General features: G+C 38.3%; 2 protein-coding genes across 7 annotated transcripts; both read right to left on the bottom strand.

Moving 5' to 3' along the window:
• Window positions 1-366: 366 nt before the first annotated feature.
• Window positions 367-2,057, bottom strand: rps15 (ribosomal protein S15). Its single transcript, XM_057362110.1, has 4 exons — window positions 2,022-2,057; window positions 1,540-1,625; window positions 615-849; window positions 367-518 (listed from the first exon to the last, which is right to left on the bottom strand). Exons 1-4 carry the CDS (start codon window positions 2,022-2,024, stop codon window positions 405-407), a joined length of 438 nt encoding a protein of 145 aa, XP_057218093.1. The 5' UTR covers window positions 2,025-2,057; the 3' UTR covers window positions 367-404.
• A 2,673-nt stretch (window positions 2,058-4,730) lies between these two features.
• dazap1 (DAZ associated protein 1) lies at window positions 4,731-20,432 on the bottom strand. 6 transcript variants are annotated; one of them, XM_057361900.1, is made up of 15 exons: window positions 20,274-20,432; window positions 19,579-19,619; window positions 18,709-18,875; window positions 18,544-18,609; window positions 18,150-18,257; window positions 17,578-17,626; window positions 14,473-14,555; window positions 11,426-11,579; window positions 11,052-11,081; window positions 10,347-10,499; window positions 9,606-9,773; window positions 7,493-7,582; window positions 6,489-6,550; window positions 6,142-6,227; window positions 5,444-5,555 (listed from the first exon to the last, which is right to left on the bottom strand). In XM_057361900.1, exons 1-14 carry the CDS (start codon window positions 20,339-20,341, stop codon window positions 6,207-6,209), a joined length of 1,260 nt encoding a protein of 419 aa, XP_057217883.1. In that variant the 5' UTR covers window positions 20,342-20,432; the 3' UTR covers window positions 5,444-5,555; window positions 6,142-6,206. The 6 variants fall into 6 exon arrangements, with proteins under 6 accessions (XP_057217882.1, XP_057217884.1, XP_057217887.1 ...); XM_057361901.1 differs by lacking the exon at window positions 6,142-6,227 and having other exon boundaries at window positions 5,423-5,555; XM_057361903.1 differs by lacking the exon at window positions 7,493-7,582.
• Window positions 20,433-21,459: the final 1,027 nt, after the last annotated feature.

Here is a 21,459-nt window from a genome sequence, read left to right as displayed (position 1 = left end):
TAATAAATACTGTAAAAATATATACCTCATTGTCTAGTCTTGTTCAATTTAACTTCAAATAAAAATTAAAAAGGCCTATATTGCTATTGCTTATTAGGGCCTTATTGCTATGGCAGTTTATTCCCCGTGGTATCGAAAATGGTATCGAATATCGATTTTTTTTAGGTATTGAATCGAAGTTAGAAATTCCAGTATCGTGACAACACTACATTACATTAAAATAAGCACACAGAAAAACTTAATTTAAAATGTGCAACTTGTGTTTTACAGTCTTGTGTTATGCAATATAACCATGTTCAATATGTAAATAATTTACATTACAGCAAAGAAAGATGAGCACAAAAAAAAGGGCAGACAAGACAGAAGTAGCTTTGGAGGCTTTTATTTACATATTCAATTACTCTTTACTTCAGAGGAATGAAGCGGGAAGAGTGAGTGGCTCCAATACCAGGACGACCGTGCTTAACAGGCTTGTATGTGATGGAGAATTCTCCAAGGTAATGACCGATCATCTCAGGCTGAAGAGACACGAAACAAAATGTACAATTATAAAACTGTTCTAATTCATGGGAATCTACACAGTGTTTTATGAGATCAGGGTGCCAATTGCTCACCTTGATTTCAACCTGGTTGAAGGTCTTGCCGTTGTACACGCCCACCATAGAGCCAACCATCTCCGGCAGGATGACCATGTCTCTCAGGTGAGTTTTCACCACCTCAGGTTTCTCCATGGGTGGTGCCTCCTTCTTGGCCTTGCGGAGGCGTTTCAGAAAAGACTGATGCTTTCTCCTGAGGCCACGGTTCAGCCTTCTCCTCTGCCGGGCACAGTACAGCTGCATCAGCTGCTCGCTGAGGAACAAACAGCAGATTCGTCAGCATGATCAATGATCTCTTGCTGAACGGCCATCACTTCCTTCAAAACTGATGCTTTCAAACACTGTCAGATATTGATCTGTTTATGGTTTAATAGCTTGCGTGTTCATTTTTTTTGCAGATGGAACTAGTGATAGATGAACACTGCTCATGCGTGAGACTGGAATGCATTGAGCACACAATTCACGACGGTGTTGCGTTTTCATTTTTTAAAGAATTCTACACAAGATAAAGTGTTTTCTCAGTTCACTTGGTCTAGGGTTTTGTAAAGCATTCAACATATAGCAAAAGTTGACAAATAGGCTCATTTTCAACATTTTCTGCTGACTAAGCAGATCCGAGTCTCATTCGCTGAGCTTTACTTGCAGTTTTGTTTCTGCTCTGTACAGACGCAGCTGTTTTTTGTACTCGATGTGAATTCTGGAACCCATGGGACTTCCTAGAGGAACAACTGGGAGTTGAGAATAAACTATGTTTTCACCGGAAGTCAATTAGATACAACATATCACAACACGACTAGATTAATGTGTCATATTTGAGGTCTTGCTGTGAATCACCATCCCATTACATTCAAAGGAAAATGGCAACATAGCTACAACTGACAGATTTTTCACGGGATCTCTCTTTGATCCGCGATTACGAAAGAGAGACATTCGTGACACTCACTAGGACATGTCCAGCAGCTGGTCCAGGTCCACACCTCTGTAGGTGAATTTCCTGAAGGTGCGCTTCTTCTTCTGTTCAACGTCCGCCTGTGACAATGACAAGCAGGAGTTTATTCACGGGCCTCTGGTGCGCCGTTAGCGCTAGTCAGCTATCCGATGAACTCGTTTCACTACTACTAAATTTCCAATAAATGACTAAACGTTATTATTATAAAGTCTCTGACATTTCAAGCCCGTAAGAAAATGATTATAAACAGGGTCATGAGAATCAATTGCGCTCTTCTATCGAGCGGCACTGAAGCTATGCTTCATAGAGGATTACATCAAAAACATTAATCTCTCAGGAAAAATAATGGCCGGAAAACATGCACCAACAATTAACCTCGTCAGATTCATAATAAACACTCTGACATGCATTATATATAATGTAGATTAATGTGGATTGTTGTATTTGAGTAAATCGCAAACAAGATGTCAACCTACCATCTCGAGAGTGTCCCGGAAAAGGAAGACGCGGGGGAGGCGCTGTAATATCGCGAGATTTCAGTCATTCGATGACGTTGGGTTTGGTAAGTCGCCATCTAGCGGCGAGGGGGATCAATTTGACACAAAAATTTAAGTTATAATGGATTTTATGCGATTTTAATATTATAAATTGAAATAATGCTTAAAACTAAATATGTGAAAAATTGCGACCAAATTAATAAATAAGATATAAAGCTAAAAGCAGTGCATAAGCTCCCAGTCACTTTAAGAAAAATATAATACAAATGAAACAACACTGTAAAACCTTGCTGTAGGTTTTGCTGCAGGTTTGCCAGTAACTTACTGTAGATTTTATTACTACTTAATATACTTTCCAATTAGTACTGTTTTCCATAACTTTAATCAAAATCAAAACACATTGACTTTTGAGATTCAAAATGAGCAAGAGACTGGCATTAGCACAGCAACACTGCAAAAAAATGACATTCTTCCTAAACATTTTTCTCTTGTTTTCTGTAAAAATATGTAAAACTTCTTAAATTATGATACATTTACATAACAAGAAAAGTGACCCAAGATATTTAGTCTTGTTTTATGAAAGAAAAATATATCAAACTAAATTGTACATTAAATCTACAGTAAATTACTGGCAATCCTGCTGCGAAATTACAGCAAAGTTTTACAACTCAACTTTATTTATATAGCGCTTTTTACAATTTTCATTGTTACAAAGCAGCTGTACATGAGACATATTGACTATAGCAAAACAATTAAAATTATACCTGTAAAAACAAGAAAAAGGTGAAAACACAGAAGACAGACATACCTACATACAAAACACTCCACACACACAATATGCACACGTACTAACACACAGACATAGACACACACACGAACGCGCAGACACACACACACACACACACACACACACACACACACACACACACACACACACACACCCAAATATTAAACAGACTATAAATTCCTATATGCAATATTAATTAAGTAAAACTTTAAAATTCTAATTCTAATTCTTACAGTGAATAATATTGTGGGACACTCCTCACCTTAAGTATTTTAGTTTGGTAAGCTTTTTCTTTTTTAATTATAAAGCATTTAGCTTCATGACATTATAATTCAGAGACTAGTTAGGAGAATTCCCTTATTCATCTATATATTATTGTAACCTGAAATCTGAAAAAAAAAAGAATGTTACACATTACCCAAGAACAGTGGTGGAAATTGCAGAGATTCTCTGGGGGGAATCCAGCTGGGGACATTTTTCATATTTTTAAACCACCACAGATGCAGAAAATGCCACCAGGAATTTTAAATGGGGATGGGAATCTCATTAAGAAATAATTTTTAAAACATGTATTTCATAATTTCATTTAAAATTCTTATTCTGTAACAGTTAGATTTTAGTGATTTTTGAAAATAACAGATCCATAAGCTCAATGACCAGCCATCTTTGATCATATTTACCTAGGGTATGAATAATTTTGAAGTCAACTATATAAAATGTGCATTTTATAGATAACAGTTTAAGTTCTTTAAGGTGGTAACTCTATTCCCCTTGAAATTCACTCCCTGGATATAAGAAATAATAAATCAAACATATTTGGTAAAAACTGATGAAAGACTGTACTACATTGTGGATACTTTATTCCATGTTATACCACGGGGCTGTTGAATGCTTCATTCTGATTGGCTGACGAACGTTCGACGGGTGTGCATTATTTTTCAGTTAAACGCACACCTATGAAGGTGTTCCAGGTCTGCTGACCGCATTACAGCTCCATATCACTTCGCCAAGTTTAGCCTACTGTCCACCAGTGAATATGTATATAACAACAGACAAAGTGACAGGCAAATTCCATTGTCTGAGAAGAAATAACTATTAATATTTATGGACAGCATGAACATTTGAACAACAATGGCGAGAGCACTGTACAGGACTGTTCAGACGAAAAACTAAAGCATGTATCAAAGGTAACGGCAAACTACATGACACAATCAGCGGGTTAAAGATAAAACACGAAGCACAAAAATAACAACAACAACAACATCTTAAATTCGTCTGTGGAATGGGTAAACGGGACATAAAACACGCAGGAAGCTTTCTATGCCACTGCGAGAACCGCAGCTGGCGCAGAAACCTCCATGTCACTTTTTTCTCTTAATACTTTTCTTATACGACAGGGGTGTTAAATACGACGAAAACAAATCAAATATAAATACTTGTCTTTTCACTCTCAGTGAAGCAAACGCGTGTGCACGTGCACTGTCTGTCTTCCTCTCAATCTCGGAAAACTGCATATGCTGCTCAAGCAACGTCTTCAGATGAGATGCGTAAGAAATTAGTCCTACCAGCAAGTGCATTCCGGGACAAATACCATACAAATGTCTTGAGATAAAACATCGTAACAATGTCTTGTGGTATCGGAACAACGTCTTGTGGTGTTGTGACCGTGGTATAAGCGGAATAATTGACTCCGGTCCGTTCAATTATCGAAAGTTAATGCACACCCGAGGTGTAACGGCCACTCCGCTTCGCGTCGTGGCCGCATTACCACCTCGGGGTGTGCATTAACTTTCGATAATTGAACGGCCCGTCGTCAATTATTCCTTACTTATTCATTTATGTTAATTATTGTCTTTGAAAGTATACAAACGATTAAAAGTGTGGTCATCTGTTTATTTGAAAGGGCTGCAATGGCGGCAACTGTTCAAATTTAATACTTGAAAACACAAACCACAACCTTCAGTTTCTTTAAATCATTTATTTCAAATAAACTCTCATTTTTTTCAAGTTATTTTTTTTTGCGTAAGTGCAAAGTGCACCAACAGCCACCTGAGGGAAGTCTACATCCATAAATAAAAAAAAACAAAACAAGAAAAGCGCACATATATTAGTACAAAATTCTTTAAAAAATTGCACAGTTTAGGTGTATAATACACATTTGTCAACTATTTCCAAACATAAATAAAATGATAAAAGGCTCATAGAGTAAACAAAAGTCACAAATTGAAAATAAAAACATTTCCCCACTAATAGAATTAAAGCTGAATAATTGGGAGACCCTGTCAGTGATGTCTGGTGCCTCTGTTCTGTGCTGATGTTTGACCAGACAATAAAAATCTATTGCTAAATACATCAGTAGTTCAGTCCTACTACAAAATATAGAAGAGTACTGTGGTCTCCTGTTATCGGAGTAGAGCCCCTGTCACACACACAATAAAACCCTTTTTTAATTGCAATGTTCAAAAAGACAATCCCAAAATCCAGTCCAATTTAAGGTGGAAACATCTGAATCCCTGACGATGTGTATTGCATTGGGGGGGGGTCTAGAGCAGCTTAGCGTCGATAGGGGTGGAAGCCCTGTACATTGTGGTTCTGTCCTCGTCCAAAGCTGCCAGCTGCCGGTTGGCCTCCCGACGAGGGTGCGGAGGGGGCTGCGGCGTATGAGGCAGTTTGCTGGCTGGGATCTGCAAAGCTATGACCAAAAGCACTCAGGTCCTGCCCATAACCTGTCTCAACAGACATGAAAAAAGCATTTTAAACCTCTGGGAAGGGTAATGAAAGTATCAATGTGTTTAGTTTAAGACTAGGCTTTCTGGGCACCGCACATCACCCCGCAGAATTTTTGTTTAAAATTTGGTTTATGGCATACCCGAAAATCGAAATTTGCTTCATTTAATCACCCTCTTGTCATTCCAAACCTGCATGACTTTCTTTCTTCTACAGAACACAAAAGAAGATATTTTGAAGAATGTTGGTATTGGTAACCAAACAACACTGACCTCCATTGTATGAACACAAAACCACTGAGACATTTCTCAAAATATCTTCTTTTGTGTTCCACAGACTCATATACGGGTTTTGACTGACTTAAAGGTAAACAGAAGTTTTATTTTTGGGCAAACTATCCCTTTTTACATTTCCAGACAAAGGCCACATGCACACTGCACAATACAGTTGTCACTCCTTTCCTGAGCGCTTAATCCCTTTTTGTACCCACAGAATTTGGTTATTTATTTATAAACAACCAAACTCCCTAATGAAATTCTGTAATGACAACCAGACGTTCATTAAAATGTTGAAAGTAAGAACAACCTGTTCATGTTGCTGAAACTTTCTCCACCACAGAACAGCCCTGTTGCCTCGGGGCCACCCACCCATTACAGACCAGAGAAAACATGCTGTTTAAAAAGTCACAAAAAAAAAGACAAACAAATCATGCTGCTAATACTACTTATAATTTCCAAGATGCACTAATTAACAGAATTGACATTATTATTCATTTCAAGATGCGAATATTACAAGTACTTATCAAACAGACACACCAAACAGGTTAAACTCCAGGCATTCGTGTTTCTAGTTAACATTCACAAAGTCAGAAAGTGAGAGTGACTACTGTATTCCATACACACACAGAACGGTAATTGAAGGGATTCACTCACAAATTGAATGTGGTTCCCACTTCCAAAACTTTGCAGTGTGTATGTGGCCAAAGTATCTGAATCTACAAACAAAAAGAGACTCTTTAACAAAAAGAACCAAATCATGAAAAATGAGTTGATGACAGACAGATAATGAAACTAGGGCTGTCAAACAATTAATCGCGATTAACCGCATCCAGAATAAAAGTTTGTGTTTACATCAGTTTGTATTATAAACACATACTGTACACATACATTCATATATCATTGAAATGATGGGTAAATCGAAATAAATACATTTTCTAAACATGTACGTGTTTATAAATACAAAATGAATATGCACACTACACAGACATATATTATGTAAACACAAACGTTTATTCTAGATACGATTAAACACGATGAATCGTTTGACAGCCCTAAATGAAACATTCAAAGCATTCTGGATCAAGTAAAAAAAATACAAATGTGCAGAAAAAACTAAAGCAGAAATACAATCTTAAGGACAAAGTTCATTTGAAAAAACAAGAGTTGAAGGTTACATTACATGAGCACAAATGAACAGAATGGATCAAGTTAAACAAACAGACAGTACTGAAGTCAAACTTTCACCAGATCTGCCGAGATTTATTCAGGTGTGATTCTCACACACCGCATGAGGGGGATCAAATCTACAGAAAACCCAGAAAAGCCGAGACAAAATTAGATCATCCTTCTGGCAGCAAAGCAATGCAGTGACAAAACTTAAAACCATCAGTTTTGTTCATATAGTAAACTACAGCTACAAAACATCAGGTTTCAAATCCAAGATCATAGATCGCCACGTAGCTGTATTTTAGTATATCAGGTGTAAAACTGAAGAGATATGCCTCAAACATATGCACATATACGACACATGCATATTGCGCATGGACTTGACTTTGGGATGCATGACAGAAACAGAACTGAGATGCCTCATGTGTCGACGGGCTCTTGACGTTAACTCTATTGGGTTGAGTGGTGATAAAATGCAGTTGCTCACCTACCTGCGCTATAACCCTGCTCTTCCTGTACATAAGTGTGAGAAGGACGCGTTGGTCCGTAGGCAGAGGGGTCCTGAGGATAGTTACCCAAGCCTAGCGGGGAGATGAGGAGACCAGGTTGACTCGACCCAGAGAGAGTCTGACTTAACGACTATCTTACAGCTCCTACCCAGGTGAATGCTGCCCTCTCTCTTGCTCTCAGAGCTCATGAGCAGAACAGGTGGATGGATCGGCCCTGAGCTGCTAATGCTGCTGCTGAATGAGTGCGTTTGGCAGGCTGATGGATGGAAGCGAAGCGGTGGCGGGACAAACAGCGGCTGATGCGTCTGCTTCATAAGACCGCCCACCCGTACCCCTTGACTCTTATTCTGAAAAACCACACGCACACTCAGGACTGTCTGTCCTGAACAACTGTAAGGCAGCTCAATTATAAAAAAATGGAGACTAGTTTAACCCCAGACACATCAATTAAACTTGTCTGATGTCATAAAAAATGAATCGTTTGTGTTTGTTACTTGTTAATAATAATCTGCGTTTTGTCCAATGAACGTGGCTTGGTCTGATATGGCTTAGAATAACTTTTTGGTTTTCCAGAAAATCTTTCCCTCGACACAGAAATCTAATGAAATATGCACAAATGAGACCTCAGGGCAAAATATTTAACACTACTATAATGTTTTTGTTACCAATGTTCGAGGTCTAGTGTTAAATTACATTATTTTTATGATATATGTAAAACTTCTTTCTCTTTAATTAATGTAAATGTCTGGGGTTGAAAAAAACATTGAAAGTGAATTGCCACGTGCTTGGAACAACCAATGCAAATAAATAATAAAAATAATTCATTCTTTAGTGAGGTTTTAACCGAGAGGCTCAGTTTTAAGGTGACATGAAACAGAAGATGGTGCTTTTTTCATATTGTGATGTATAATCTGAGTGTACAAACTTCTGAAATGTGAAAAAAAAAATGTAGGGCGGGACTTGATTTCATTATTTAGGAACTGATTTGATTGTTGGAAGTCTGGCCATTGGGCAATTCACATAGACCCGCCCTGGCGTCCAGACATATGTCATGCACAAAACACGAATTAAAAAAAGAATGACCTTTCATAAATAGTTTATGCTAAATTAAAGGGATAGTTCACCCAAAAAAGACATTTCTGTCATCACCCTCTTGTCAGTTCAAACCTGTATGACCTTCTTTCTTCCACAGAACACACAAGAAGATATTTTGAAGAATGTTGGTAACTGAACAGTATTGGTCCCCATTCACTTCTATAGTATACACACAAAACCAACTTGCAAGTGAATGGGTGCCGGTTAACAACATTCTTCAAAATATCTTCTTTTGTGTTGTGCAGAACAAAGCCATACAAGTTTGAAATGATAAGAGAATGATGACAGAATTTTCATTTTTGGGTGAACTGTCCCTTTAAATGGGAAGCTATTCTCAATTTATCAGACTATAACACCAAGCCACATTCAAAGAACAAGATTGTAAACTGATATCATTGTGAGGCTGGTATAAATATTACAGTTACTATGTCCTACATCTTGCTGGCCTCCTGGTTCTGGCTGTTCCTGCCGACCCTTAAAGGACTCAATCCATTTCTGTAGAGACGTTTCTATTTCCTATAGACTAATGGATGCTCTACATTTCGTCTGCACTGTGTCGGCACCTGCAGTCAAAGACCTTCGCCATATATCTTATACTTGGCAAAGTTCTGAAGTCAGTTTACCTATGAAAAATTCTCACATGCAGTGTGATTCTACACATTCCCATCTGCCCCTGCCCCATACTGAAACCTCATTTTAACACATCATATCAATGGGATGAAAACCCTTTAAAGTGCACTTGTGTTAGTCAGAAGCGTTGTCTGGTAAAGCAGCATTGCAAGTACAGGATGATCTAATTCACACATACGCTGAACAAACCTCCACAGACCGCACGACCAAATCTAGACGTCTTGAAGTTTAATCGAGTGAGGGTCTATGTGGAGGCGTGTGTATGTGATGTCATCATGGCCGTTCAGCCGTGCGAACACAAAGCAGAACCCCTGTGATGGACGACAGCACATCTGCAGTGATTTGGTGCTGCGTTTCAGTGACTTCTTACCATATTGGCTGTAGGAGAATTCCGGCTGTGCTGGGGCGGCTTTGCTCAGGTCCTGAGAGGGAGTCGTTGCCGGAGCATAAGCCAGGGGTCCTGCCCCTGGTGTGGCGGGAGGGGGTGGCATTCCTTGTGCTATGAACTGGTCACCTTGCGGTGTGCCAAAACTATATGCTGTGTGAATACAAACATAAAACATATAATAAACCATTACAATATATTTTCAGTTTGGATGTAGGATACTGATTCATTGTGAGTGTTGCAGGTCTATAGGTGCCAATATATTGGGGTCTTTGTTTATAGGTCAAATTCCGTCATCATTTACTCATTCCAAACCTGTATGATTTTATTTCTTCTGCGGAACACAAAAGAAGATATTCTGAAGAATGTTGGTAACCAAACAACATTGACCCCAATTGACTTCCATTATATGGCCACAAAACCACTGAAACATTTCTGAAAATATCTTTTGTGTTTCACACAAGAAAGGGTCATACAAAGGTTTTGAATGACGTGAGGGTGAATAAATGATGACAGAATTTAAAGTTTTGGGTGAAATGTCTTTGTAAAGGTTTGGGACCAAAACCAAGTTTTTTTTAAAGTTACAATGACAGGGTTGAACTGTTATTAGGTGTGACAGCAGATGTCGCATACACAAGGTCTCTATTCTGAATTACATAATCTAATCCACAAAGATGTTTAACAAACTCATTTCTGAAACAATGAAGGAGGAAATGTTTCACATACCAAACTGAGGTTGTGTGCTAAAGCCCTGTTGGGGGTATCCCTGAGGTGCCCCGAATCCCCCTGTAGGTGGTGCTGCGACTATAAATGCATTAAAGGGAGAGGGAGGCTGCGCGGATGCCACTCGGCCGGCAGGTAAAGATGGTCCATACCCAGCTAAGACACAGATGGGGTTTTTAAGTCAAAATTCAGCCGTGAGTTAAGGCCAAGTCACACCAAGTTAAGACACGGACAAAACATTTGTGGACGGTTTTTCATACAACAAATATTTTTGCTTAAAAAAAACATTTGGACAATTTAATAAACTGGTGATTAAAAAAAACCTCAATAAATAACGATTTGTAAAAGAACTACACTGTAAAAAATATTTGTTTTTTGTTGGTTCAACCTAAAAATATTAGTTAACGCAATGAATTTAATGCAAACTAATATGTTTTAAGTTGAATTAACTCAAACTTTTAAGGCAACCAAGTAACTTATTTTTTCAAGTTGAACCAACAATTTGTGTATGGATCATATGATTCTCATTTGACCAAAGAGTGAAATAATAATTTCATTTTAAATATCATTTATGTTTGTATTTCGTGCAAAAGATTGGGTTCAGAATTGTTGCGAATAGGCCTTCCCATATCAAACTATAAAATACCAGTACAGTAAAATATAATTCAAATATAGTGTCTAAACCAACTATAATATCAAAAAACATACCAAGTGGCTGACCTGTAGACACCCAAACACCTGAAAGAAAAAACACTTTTTAACTCGCAACCACCAGACTGTGAAACTACATAAGAACTTATATTTGCATCCGTATTGTGTGCCAAACAAAAGCTGAGCCAGACTCCATTCGATTAAAGTCTGCAGCATTTCTGTATTCATGCCAGGTGCGACAGTCTTATTTTGGTCAAGCTCCGCATGAAAACATCGCCCCCCCGTGCAATGTACAAACCCAGTGTGGTTTAAGCCAGATGGTGCGAACGGTGCAGCCAGACCTAAAGCCGAGCGTGACCGACACCAGTTGGCTCTGGGTGTCATTTTTCAGGTTGTGCTCCCGCTGCGTCTTGGCCCGTGGTGTCACTCACCCTGAGGCCCGTAGCTCTGCTGCCAGCTCGGAGCAGGTTGTGCTGCCCAGCCATTGGCTGTGCTTAAGATGGCTCGGGGCCCCCACTGATTGGCTCCCAGCTGACCAGGGGCGGGAGCTTTGCTGTCCCGAGGCTCCGCCTTCTTGACTTCAACCTGCACAAAGGACGAGAGGTCGTAACTAGCGAGAGGAGAATGAACACACTGCCTTCTTTCCCCACACTCACCAATCAGAAACTTTAGCCCTCGCCTCAAAACAGATAGTCTTACTTAGGCCAAATACAAGACTGAAGTCCAGATAGACTTCTTCTATTTGAGACTTTTTTAACCAATGTTTCTCAGGTACTTGCGTATGAAAAGTGGCGTTTAGGTTTAAGAAAATGCCTTCCATTTTCCATGCAAAATCATTTTGAGATTCATTATATTAGTATATTTGTAATATATATGAAGATATTTTACATTACCACAGATGTACCTGAGAAACACTGTCAATGTGTATATGTCTTATATCTCAGCTCTTTTACGTAGTTATAAACTGCTGATAGAAAATGAAGACTTACCTTCCCCTGGCTAATGCTTAAGAATCTCAGTTTAGATCCGACAATAGAAATATAAGGGTCAATGATGTTTAAATGTATGATAATCTAACTGTATCAAATCATTAACATGCAAATATTAAAATGGAGATCAAATACAAATGAATCTTCATACTGTGTCATATATGAACTTTTGTCGAGAAAAAATGTCTGATCATCCACAACCGCAAACAATGTAATAGCAAAATAATCGTAATAGTTTTGTTTTCAGTGCTGTAGATTTATTAATATTTAAAATTAGCTTTTATTTTGACATTATTTGTTTTTATGTTCATTTTAGTTTAATTTTCAGCCATTTCATTACATGCGTTCCTCACGTTACTATTTATTTGTTAATTTCAATGTCGCTTTTTATTTGAGTTCATTTTGTTTCAGTTAATAATTTTAGTGCCTCAGCTTAAACTTATTTTCAGTTGACCAACATTTTTCATTTTTGTTTAGTTTTGTTTCATTTTCTCTCTCTTGTTTTGTAAATATTGTTAGTTATTACTAGAAATGCACCATCGGCCAATAATCGGTATCGGTCGATATATCCTGTCAATCAAAAGAGGATAGGAAAATGCAATGAATTTGTGCTCTGTATATAGAAAATGATCAGAAACATCACCAGTTTGATGTTCAATATTAATGGTCATTGTATAAATGAATAACATTCAGAAGGTTAAGAAATATCAATGTAATCTGAATAATCAGATATCGGTGCATCTCTAGTTATTACTTATTTTTTGTTCATCTACAGTATGTTTGCAATGCACAGAATGAGGAAGCATGCAATTTTGGTGTGTTCTTATTTTTAAAATAATATTTAACCTGATATTTTTTGTTATATTTGTTTTCAATAAACATTTAAAGAATTGTAGTAAATTATAATTATCTTGCTAATAGCACACCTCTCCTCAACATGCCCCACAATTTGATGTATCAGTCATGTCTGTACCATGTCGAGTTAAGTGTTTAATCTTAATACTTTATTATTTGTCTTAATCAAAACAAATTATCTCATTATCCAATTAGACCAATGAAATTCTACATCAACCTAGAAAAACAGTTTAACACACATAGGGTAGTTTTACTCTGTTAAAATAGAGATCCAGAAATAGAGGCGAGACTCTAAAGGGGGTGAGTTATTGAGGTCACCTTGCATCAAGTGAGTGAGGGACGATATTTTTCCGTCGGAAAGGAGTATAAATGTAACGACTCCCTTTCCGTGTCTCTCCTCCTCTCACAGTCGACCTAATTAGGTATCAGTTTGAGCGAGTGGTCTGCGAACCCCGATTCGGCAACGCGGCTCCCACGGGCATCACCGCTCAGAGTGATGGGACGCCTCCGACGGCAGAGCTGGGATTTGGTCCACAGTATGATATGCTCCAGTTTCTAATTTTATAACGTATAGCCCCGCCCCCTCTAGTCCCTCTGCAATAAAGTCATGTGAAGAACAATAGCGCAGGTAGCGATAGCACCTGATTTCTTCAAGAGCGCAAACCCGAGTCCCAATGTAGGGCAGAAACTGCGGAGGTGTTCTGCAAACTTGTTGGAAGTGTTTTTTTTTCACTTTAAATGAACAGTCATGACAGCACGAGAAAACGCCCCGGGAGACTAGATGCAGGGACGGTTTTGCATGAGTCGCTTTGCATTCTGGGACTGAGCAAAAAAGCGCTTGACGTATTGTATTAAATGGCCTATAAGTCAAAACGCGTGTGAACTGTGAGCTTGCGTTTTCAGAATGCAGGTCAACCTCGTACGAGTCATGTTGCGACTGATATTATTACCGAGTCTAGCTGGTGAGGTGAGATAACACGCCTTGTTCGGTCTCGCACTATCCCGCCAAACAGACTTACAAACTGGACACAGGTATCAGACAATAATCTCACGCTGCAGAGACGTTTGCCACCCACCCAAAGACCCTTCGGAGTCTAACAGACACAGTATGGAGACTCTAACACTGGGGTCACTTAATTGAGATTTCTGTTTGCCTTCTGGGATAACACTGAACTCAAATAGTGACCTGACAGAAATGAATAACCTGAATACAAGAAAAAAGAAAAAAAAAAGGAATGTGACCGGTTCTTTAGGTGCTGATATAATCTTGTATTGCAATCCTTTATAATCCAACAATAAAACAAAATCATACTACTATTTTTTTAATTGAATTATTTAATTTTATTCATACGGCATTACTGCACCCAGAGAAACGGTACAAATGAACCAAGCCTTGGGCGACAAAGCCATCAGTCTACAGTCTGACAAAATGACTCAAATTATCTTCCAGAATTTACAAAAGAGCATTTAACGCAACGTCTTGTAAACGTGCCCCACATTGGCAGAGAAATCTTTCCCCGGCTCCCTCATGCATGTTGAATGTCATTGAATAAATAACACCACGTTTACTCTAACGTTCCGTCGCCCAAGCTTTGGTTTCTGTTTTAGGGGGAAATAAAACTACAACTACACACTTTTTTGCCCATGATGTCGTGAAAATGCATGTTGACAGCCTGGTCCACTGATTGCTCGGCCTCGAAAGTAATAAATCCAAAACCTAGCCAACGACCAAAAGTCAATAGAGCAGTAGGGTGTTGGGACAGAACAGCTAGAAGAACAAAAGAGGGGTGGGGTGGGGGGTTCCTGAGGTTCGGATGACATCACGGCCCGTGTGACCGGGAAAGGGACGAAAGTCAGATCTCGTATGCTTTATTTCTCGTATTTAATCATTAACCGCCGTAGTAGGCATTCGATAACTCAGGGCGGATTGTGTAACCTCAATGATACCCTGACCAGAGTTTATGGCTCTTTGTTATTCGCTAAATTAAATTTTGTCTTTACATCTAGTTCATCCGAACCTCACTTGATTCACCACCCCAATCTTACACAACAATGCGAACAGCAACCACAATTATCAATGCATAACAATGATCTTTACAACTACAGGTTTTTAACGGAGTAACATTGTAAGCACCACGAGGATATAAGGAAATCTGTGAAACATTTCATTCAGCCCGGTTTCTCGTGTGGTGTAACTCCAGTTAATGCTGGATTCCTGAGATCTGCTCCTAAATGCATTTCGCAGGACTCTGTGACGGAGAATCGGAAAGCGACAGCGTGCACCCACGTATGCAGGGGTCGTGGAGGAGGAATATTAAAGCACCACTCAAGTGGGTTGTTGAAGCGGAGCTGGTTTCCAAGGTCACTCGCGCGATAAGACGCAGCAGCGGCCGAGTTTAGCTGCACCAGAACCACCAGTATGAACTAGTTTCTGTCTGATCAGATAACTGTGGCAGAACTGGGCTGCGAGAACCTCCACTTTGGGATCTAACCTGATTCCGATCGTGCGTCCTTTGAGAACGAAGGGATCTGAGAATTCGTACGCTATCTGGAGCAGAACCATCTGTCTACAAGAAGACTAAATATACCCAACCTGCCCTTCATCATCAGGCCTGGTTTCATTAAAGAAAGTTGCCGGTTATAGAGGCTTTTAAAAATCTATTTGATGTCCTACATACGTGAAGCCATTGAGAGCGGGTTTTCGACAGCAAGAACACATCTATAGCTTGTCTGTTTTTCAACTGTAGCCATGTACATTCAAAACGTACAATACTAAGGCTGCAAGATGTATTGAAATGATCAATATTTTGCAAATGTGCATATTGCAATGGTTTACAGTAATTAAATGATTTTAATACTACAAATGTTATTCAAAGTAATTTTTTGGTTAGACGGCTACATTTTTTAGAAAAATTTAAATGAATTTCCATTAATTTTACAAACTTTAAGCATTACCGTGTCGTGTATAATCGCATAACTATAAAAACAGAACAATTTTAATTAATTTTGACAAACTTCAAGCTTTAAAATATTGCGTATTGCATAATAATTACAAAAATAAAATGATTTAAATTAATTTTACAAACAACTTTAAGCCTTATTTTATCACGTAGGCTATTGCATAATTACTAAAAAAACAGAATAATTTTACAAACTTTAACGTATTGCGTATTACATGATAATTACAAAAATAAAACAATTTAAATGAATTTTACAAACTTTATCTTAACGCATACTGCAAAATAATTACAAAAAAGTAAAGTAATTTGACAAACTCTAAGCTTTATCGTATTGCATTATAATTACAAAGAAAAAAATAATTAAAATTAATTTTACAAACTTTAAGCATTACCGAATCGCACAATAATAAAAATATATATTTTTAAGTTAATAAAAAAAACTAAGCATAATCGTATCGCATATGCAAATTACTGCACATCACATTTTTCTGCAATATCAAGCACCTCTATACACTACTATAAAAATCTATGCTAATATAAAAAATCTACAGCTATGTTTTCCCTAACCAAACATCAAGAAGTATTATTTCATTTGTCCCTTAAATTAAATATACATTTTTTATTAATTTAATTAATTGAATACTGTGAACTAATTCGTAAACTGACAAAACACATTTAGGAAAGGTAAAAGGCAAACATTGGGAACATGCCGAACCCCTAAACACAGTAAATGAGAGAACAGAACTGTGAGAGGTCATGGCCACAGATTGAAGCATTAACTGCGTTTACACCAGAGAAACAGGCGTGAGTGTGTTTCACACCAGGCCTTAATCTGTGTGGTGCCACTATCTGTACTGTATCCTACAGGAAAGAACAGACATATCTCAGGAAAAATGTTAATGCATTCAAACACTTGACACAGAAAACAGGGACATTAGAAGAAAGATAGAAAGGTCTTACTTAATATTCTATATTAAACATTAATTTTGTAGATCAATCAAATGCAAAACGTTCATTATAAAAGAAACTTATGGATGCCTTAAGGTTAATAAATTAATTTCAGTGATTTAAAAGGTAAATGTTCACATGGCAAACTATTCCACAGATCCAGAAAAAGAGTGAAATGAAAAGCACACTCGTTTGAATAGTAAAAGCAGGGGGAACAGCTGTGTACACAGACAGCACCATTCTTGAAGACCTTGGTCAGGATAGATGTTTCGTCCAATCGTTTCAAATGCTTATTGTTTTAGGCAGCGTGTCATTTTGAGAACCCGTTCATTGGCAGAACATGACAATATAACAGCCTTGTTTTCAAACACGCATTACACATTAAATGGCATCTAACCTGACTAAGGTCAATGAAAGGACATACTTTGAGCAAATGTACTGTATAGAAAATGATTTGAAAAGAAAATGCCATTTCTTTTTAATCCTTCAGTAATATCGATGAGCTTTAGACAGCTGAACTGGATCATGGCTACAGTCAGATGGCATCTGAAAAGTGGCAGACATGCTGCGTAACGCTGCACCGAAAAGCTTCAAGTCACCAGCAGATGCGCGAGAAGCTGAGACGAGCTGCGTGTTCGATGCAAATGTCTGCGCGTCGTGGATGCTGCTGATTTGCCTTGCCACCATGTGAGTGTCGAGACACCAAAGCCAGCATCACAAGTACACACACATGAAAGAGACGCATGTTCTCTTCTCTTTGGGTTGGAATAGTTTGTCATGCGTGTGACTTGAGAGGGACCGAATGGGAGCAAATCTGAATATGTGGTTTACCTCGAGGCCTTTGTTTCTCAGCGTCATAGATCATGACCACCTCTGTGACCTTCAAAAGGGAGAACAGGACACGTGAAGGGCGAAACAGATGAAATGATGTAACATGTTATATATGGTGGGGTTCAAAAATTTGACAGCAAAATTAAAACCTGTGATTTCAAATCCAATTTAACTTGAAGACCTTTTAAGCACAAATTGTCATATTTTTTGCATGTAAATGAACAAAAATCAAATGAGGGTTTTCTTTTCATAATAAAATAAACAAATAAGCAAATCCATTTTGCACAAATTTGAACGCAATCTTGAACGCATTCCACTTTTTAGATTCTATTTTTACACTCAGGTTGTTATGCTTATAATACATTGCATTAAATTACAAACATACAAAATAAAAGTATTTTCACTAGACTTTTCTCTCAGACGTTTGAACTATTGATGCTCATTCTGTGCATCCTCTGACATCATTACACAAAATGTATGTAATTTTATCTGTATAATTATGTGGCTTTACAGGACTCAAAATGGTCCAATTAAAGACAAACAATACATTTCTGCATCTGTGTCCACCTCACCACTCCAAATCTGTTGAAATAATCCCTGAGTTCAGCTTCTCCGCAATTATGAGGAATTCCTCCCACAAATATCTTCTTAGATTTATTGCTCTCGCTTTTGCTTCCTTTCTAAAACACACAAAACAGAGCACATTTTAGCAAGGGTTAGACAAAGATTTTTTTTTGTTTTACAAATAATTCGTCTTAATTTCACCCGCACAACACCGGTGCAATTTTATTCTGGAGCATTGAGACCTCAGTCATTCACAAAGGTCGACACAACACCCACCCCTTGCTTGTTTGTTGAATATTAAGATCCGTTTAACACATTGAACCAAGTTTCCACAGAATTCATAAATTCTGCCAGACATTTAAAAAACAAACAGCGTGTGGTTTCACATTCTTAAATTCTTACCCAGCCATCTCTTGCCCGAGTCTTTTCGGGCTGCATGCCTCTAGGTGTACATGGCTTTGGGTCAATCTGCACAAATAAAGAGAAAAGCATTTAACTTGTGTTAGAAAGTAAAACCGCAAGCAAAATATTATACATTTTAATTTTGTGAAGACAACCGCTTCTTACATTTCTACCATCCAGGTTATGAGGTTTAGTGTCCAGGACGGTCCGTACGCAGTTGGGGTCTTTAAACTTCACAAAGCCGAAGCCCCTGGACTGATTTGTGCTTTTGTCTTTCATTATCACACAATCCACAACCTCTCCGTACTGAGAAAAGTAGTTTCGTAAAGTCTCTGACAAAACAAAAAAAGACATAATTGTTCTATAGAGCCTCACAAGCAGATTCAACATAACAGCTCAATGCTGCTCTCAGTAACAAACCTTTAATGCATTACCATGCAGATTTTACAAGCGCCTTATTAAAACCACACAACGCTCACTATATCAGTTCCACTACAGAGTCTATCGGGAACAAAAATTTGCCATTATTAACCCAGCTGAGCACACACCTTCAGACATTTAATTGTAGTTTTGTAGCAATAAAAGCAGATGGTCTTAAGAAATACGTTTTTAAAACATTATAATGTTGCTCTGCTTGTAGCAAAGCTTTAACATTAAAAACGCAGTTATTATTTTGATCCTATTTTCAATTGATTTACTCAAAGTATTTTACACAAGCTAGACGTTATCTGATTTCTATCACTTGCACTAGAGGTTTCTACACTCAAAATACTACAGAGTACACTCATATGCCATATTCACTAAAAAAGGCAAACAAGGCGGCTTTTCATGAAACATACATCACACGTATGTATTTGGCAGACGCTTTTATCCAAAGTGAGCATTTCATGTACACATTTTATGAGTTCCTACCAAGTGAGACAAAACACTTTAGACTTGTATTATTTATGAGTAAGCTACAGAGCAACTATATAACTATAATGGTAACGTATAAAACGAGTGTAAACGTGCGTAAACATGACAGTTTTCACTCACCCTGGGTGGTGCTCCAGTCTAATCCACCCACAAACAGCTTCCTGCAACACAAAGATGAGGGAATGTCACGTTCCATTTGTGCCCATTCAGAAGAGAACACGAGTCAAGGTGAAGGAGGAAATACACATTTGCCCTTGGCACTTGAGTGTGATCTGTGCGGTCTAACGGGTCAGGATATACACCCGGTAATCTGTCACAACGAATCCAACCTGCTCCCAATCCATCCACGAGCTGCTGGTTAACCGGTTATAACCGCACGTCTAACCCAGACTAATCCTCTGCATAAACACTTTCCTAGTATGACTATAAATATTTAAGAAGGCGACTAAGTTTGATGACAAAACTTAAAACGTCAAAAAAGACAGTGACGGAAAGCTGCAGTTTGATTTGAGAAACTTAATGCGTGAAGAGATCCATGCACGCGACCAGTCTGACAGCTTTGACAGCTCATCTGTTTTTATACAAACATCTTTCTCTTTCGTTATTAAAACTGTTTTTCGGTTTAAATAAGCCGCGATCGTGTCGATGTCACTCTGCTCATCACACTGAGCGAGTTTCGGATGTGAGCGGGGATCCCGGCGGGCTGGTTGTCCGGTACCCGCTGTACACCGGGCGGCCCGCTGCGCATCTCTCTCCGCTGGAGCGGGACGGCTGCGTTATAACCGAACACTGTGGGAATAACGCGCGTCTCTTACCCGATTTCATCTCCAGCTAAGTTGCTGTTCATCTCCGTGGCGAGGGTCGTGGACGGGAGTGCTGACATGGGTCCGCTCGCTCGGTCTCCTGCCGGTCTCCGCCGCCCGGGAAGGTCACACTACGCTTTCGGTTCAAACCGAATCTGCGCAACACTGACGCGAGCAACGGGGCGACCTGGCAGGGGCTGTGCAACGAGCGCGGTGCACGCTGGGAAATGAAGTTAAATATGCCAAAGTTGCGCATATGTCAAGAACTTGTAAAAAAGGTAGAAATCTAGTTGAAAAAACTGTGTCTGGTAAGAAATGTGGTAAATTTATCCATGTTAAATTATGAACTTTGTAATAACGTTAGAGACAGTTTCATCAGACGCACCCCCCTGGCCTGAAGTTAACTTTCGTTCTGTGTTTGGTTATAATATGACACATTACTTTATATTTTATTTGTCTTTATATTAATTTATCTGATTTTGTTTTATTGTATATTATTTTGTAATAAATTAAATTAAACCTATTAGTCAGGGTTTATTGATTCCTTGCAAAGGTCTAAGTTAAGTTGGTGCCACATAAAGGTTGTTTGTGTTGTTGCCCCTTCAAAAAGATTCTTGTTAAAGGGATAGTTCACCCCAAAATAAAAATTCTGTCATCATTTATTCAGCCTCATCCCATTCAAAACATTGTATAGGACTCTTCTGTGGAGCACAAAAGAAGATATTTTAAGACATGTCTTAGTGATGTTGTGTCCATACAATGGACGTCAAAGGGGGTCAATGTTGTTTGGTTACCAACATTCTTCAATATATCTTCTTTTGTGTTCTGAAGAAGACAGTCAAACAGGTTTGAAATGACATGATGATTATGAAATCATTTTAATTTTTGGGTGAACTACCCCTTTAAGTGATGTTACAAATGTATTTTTACGTGTTTTTTCATGCCATGAATATCAAGAATCATTTCATTCAACAAATACATGCGATTGACACACAGATTCCTATGAAGCAGTATTATAGGGTATGTTACTAATCCCCGACTCAAAACAAATAAACACATGTTAGACATTGACTTTTATTTTGTATATAAGCACATATATGTATGTTATTAAATATTAACATAATAAATTAATAAATATCAAGGCTCCTATAAAGTGGTTTGAATGGTGATTCATTGGATGATAAGTCAGATAAAGGTT

This window comes from Triplophysa rosa, linkage group LG20 (genome assembly GCF_024868665.1).
Source record: "Triplophysa rosa linkage group LG20, Trosa_1v2, whole genome shotgun sequence".
In the NCBI taxonomy this organism is placed as follows: domain Eukaryota; kingdom Metazoa; phylum Chordata; class Actinopteri; order Cypriniformes; family Nemacheilidae; genus Triplophysa; species Triplophysa rosa.
This window is presented reverse-complemented; position numbering and strand designations above follow the sequence as displayed.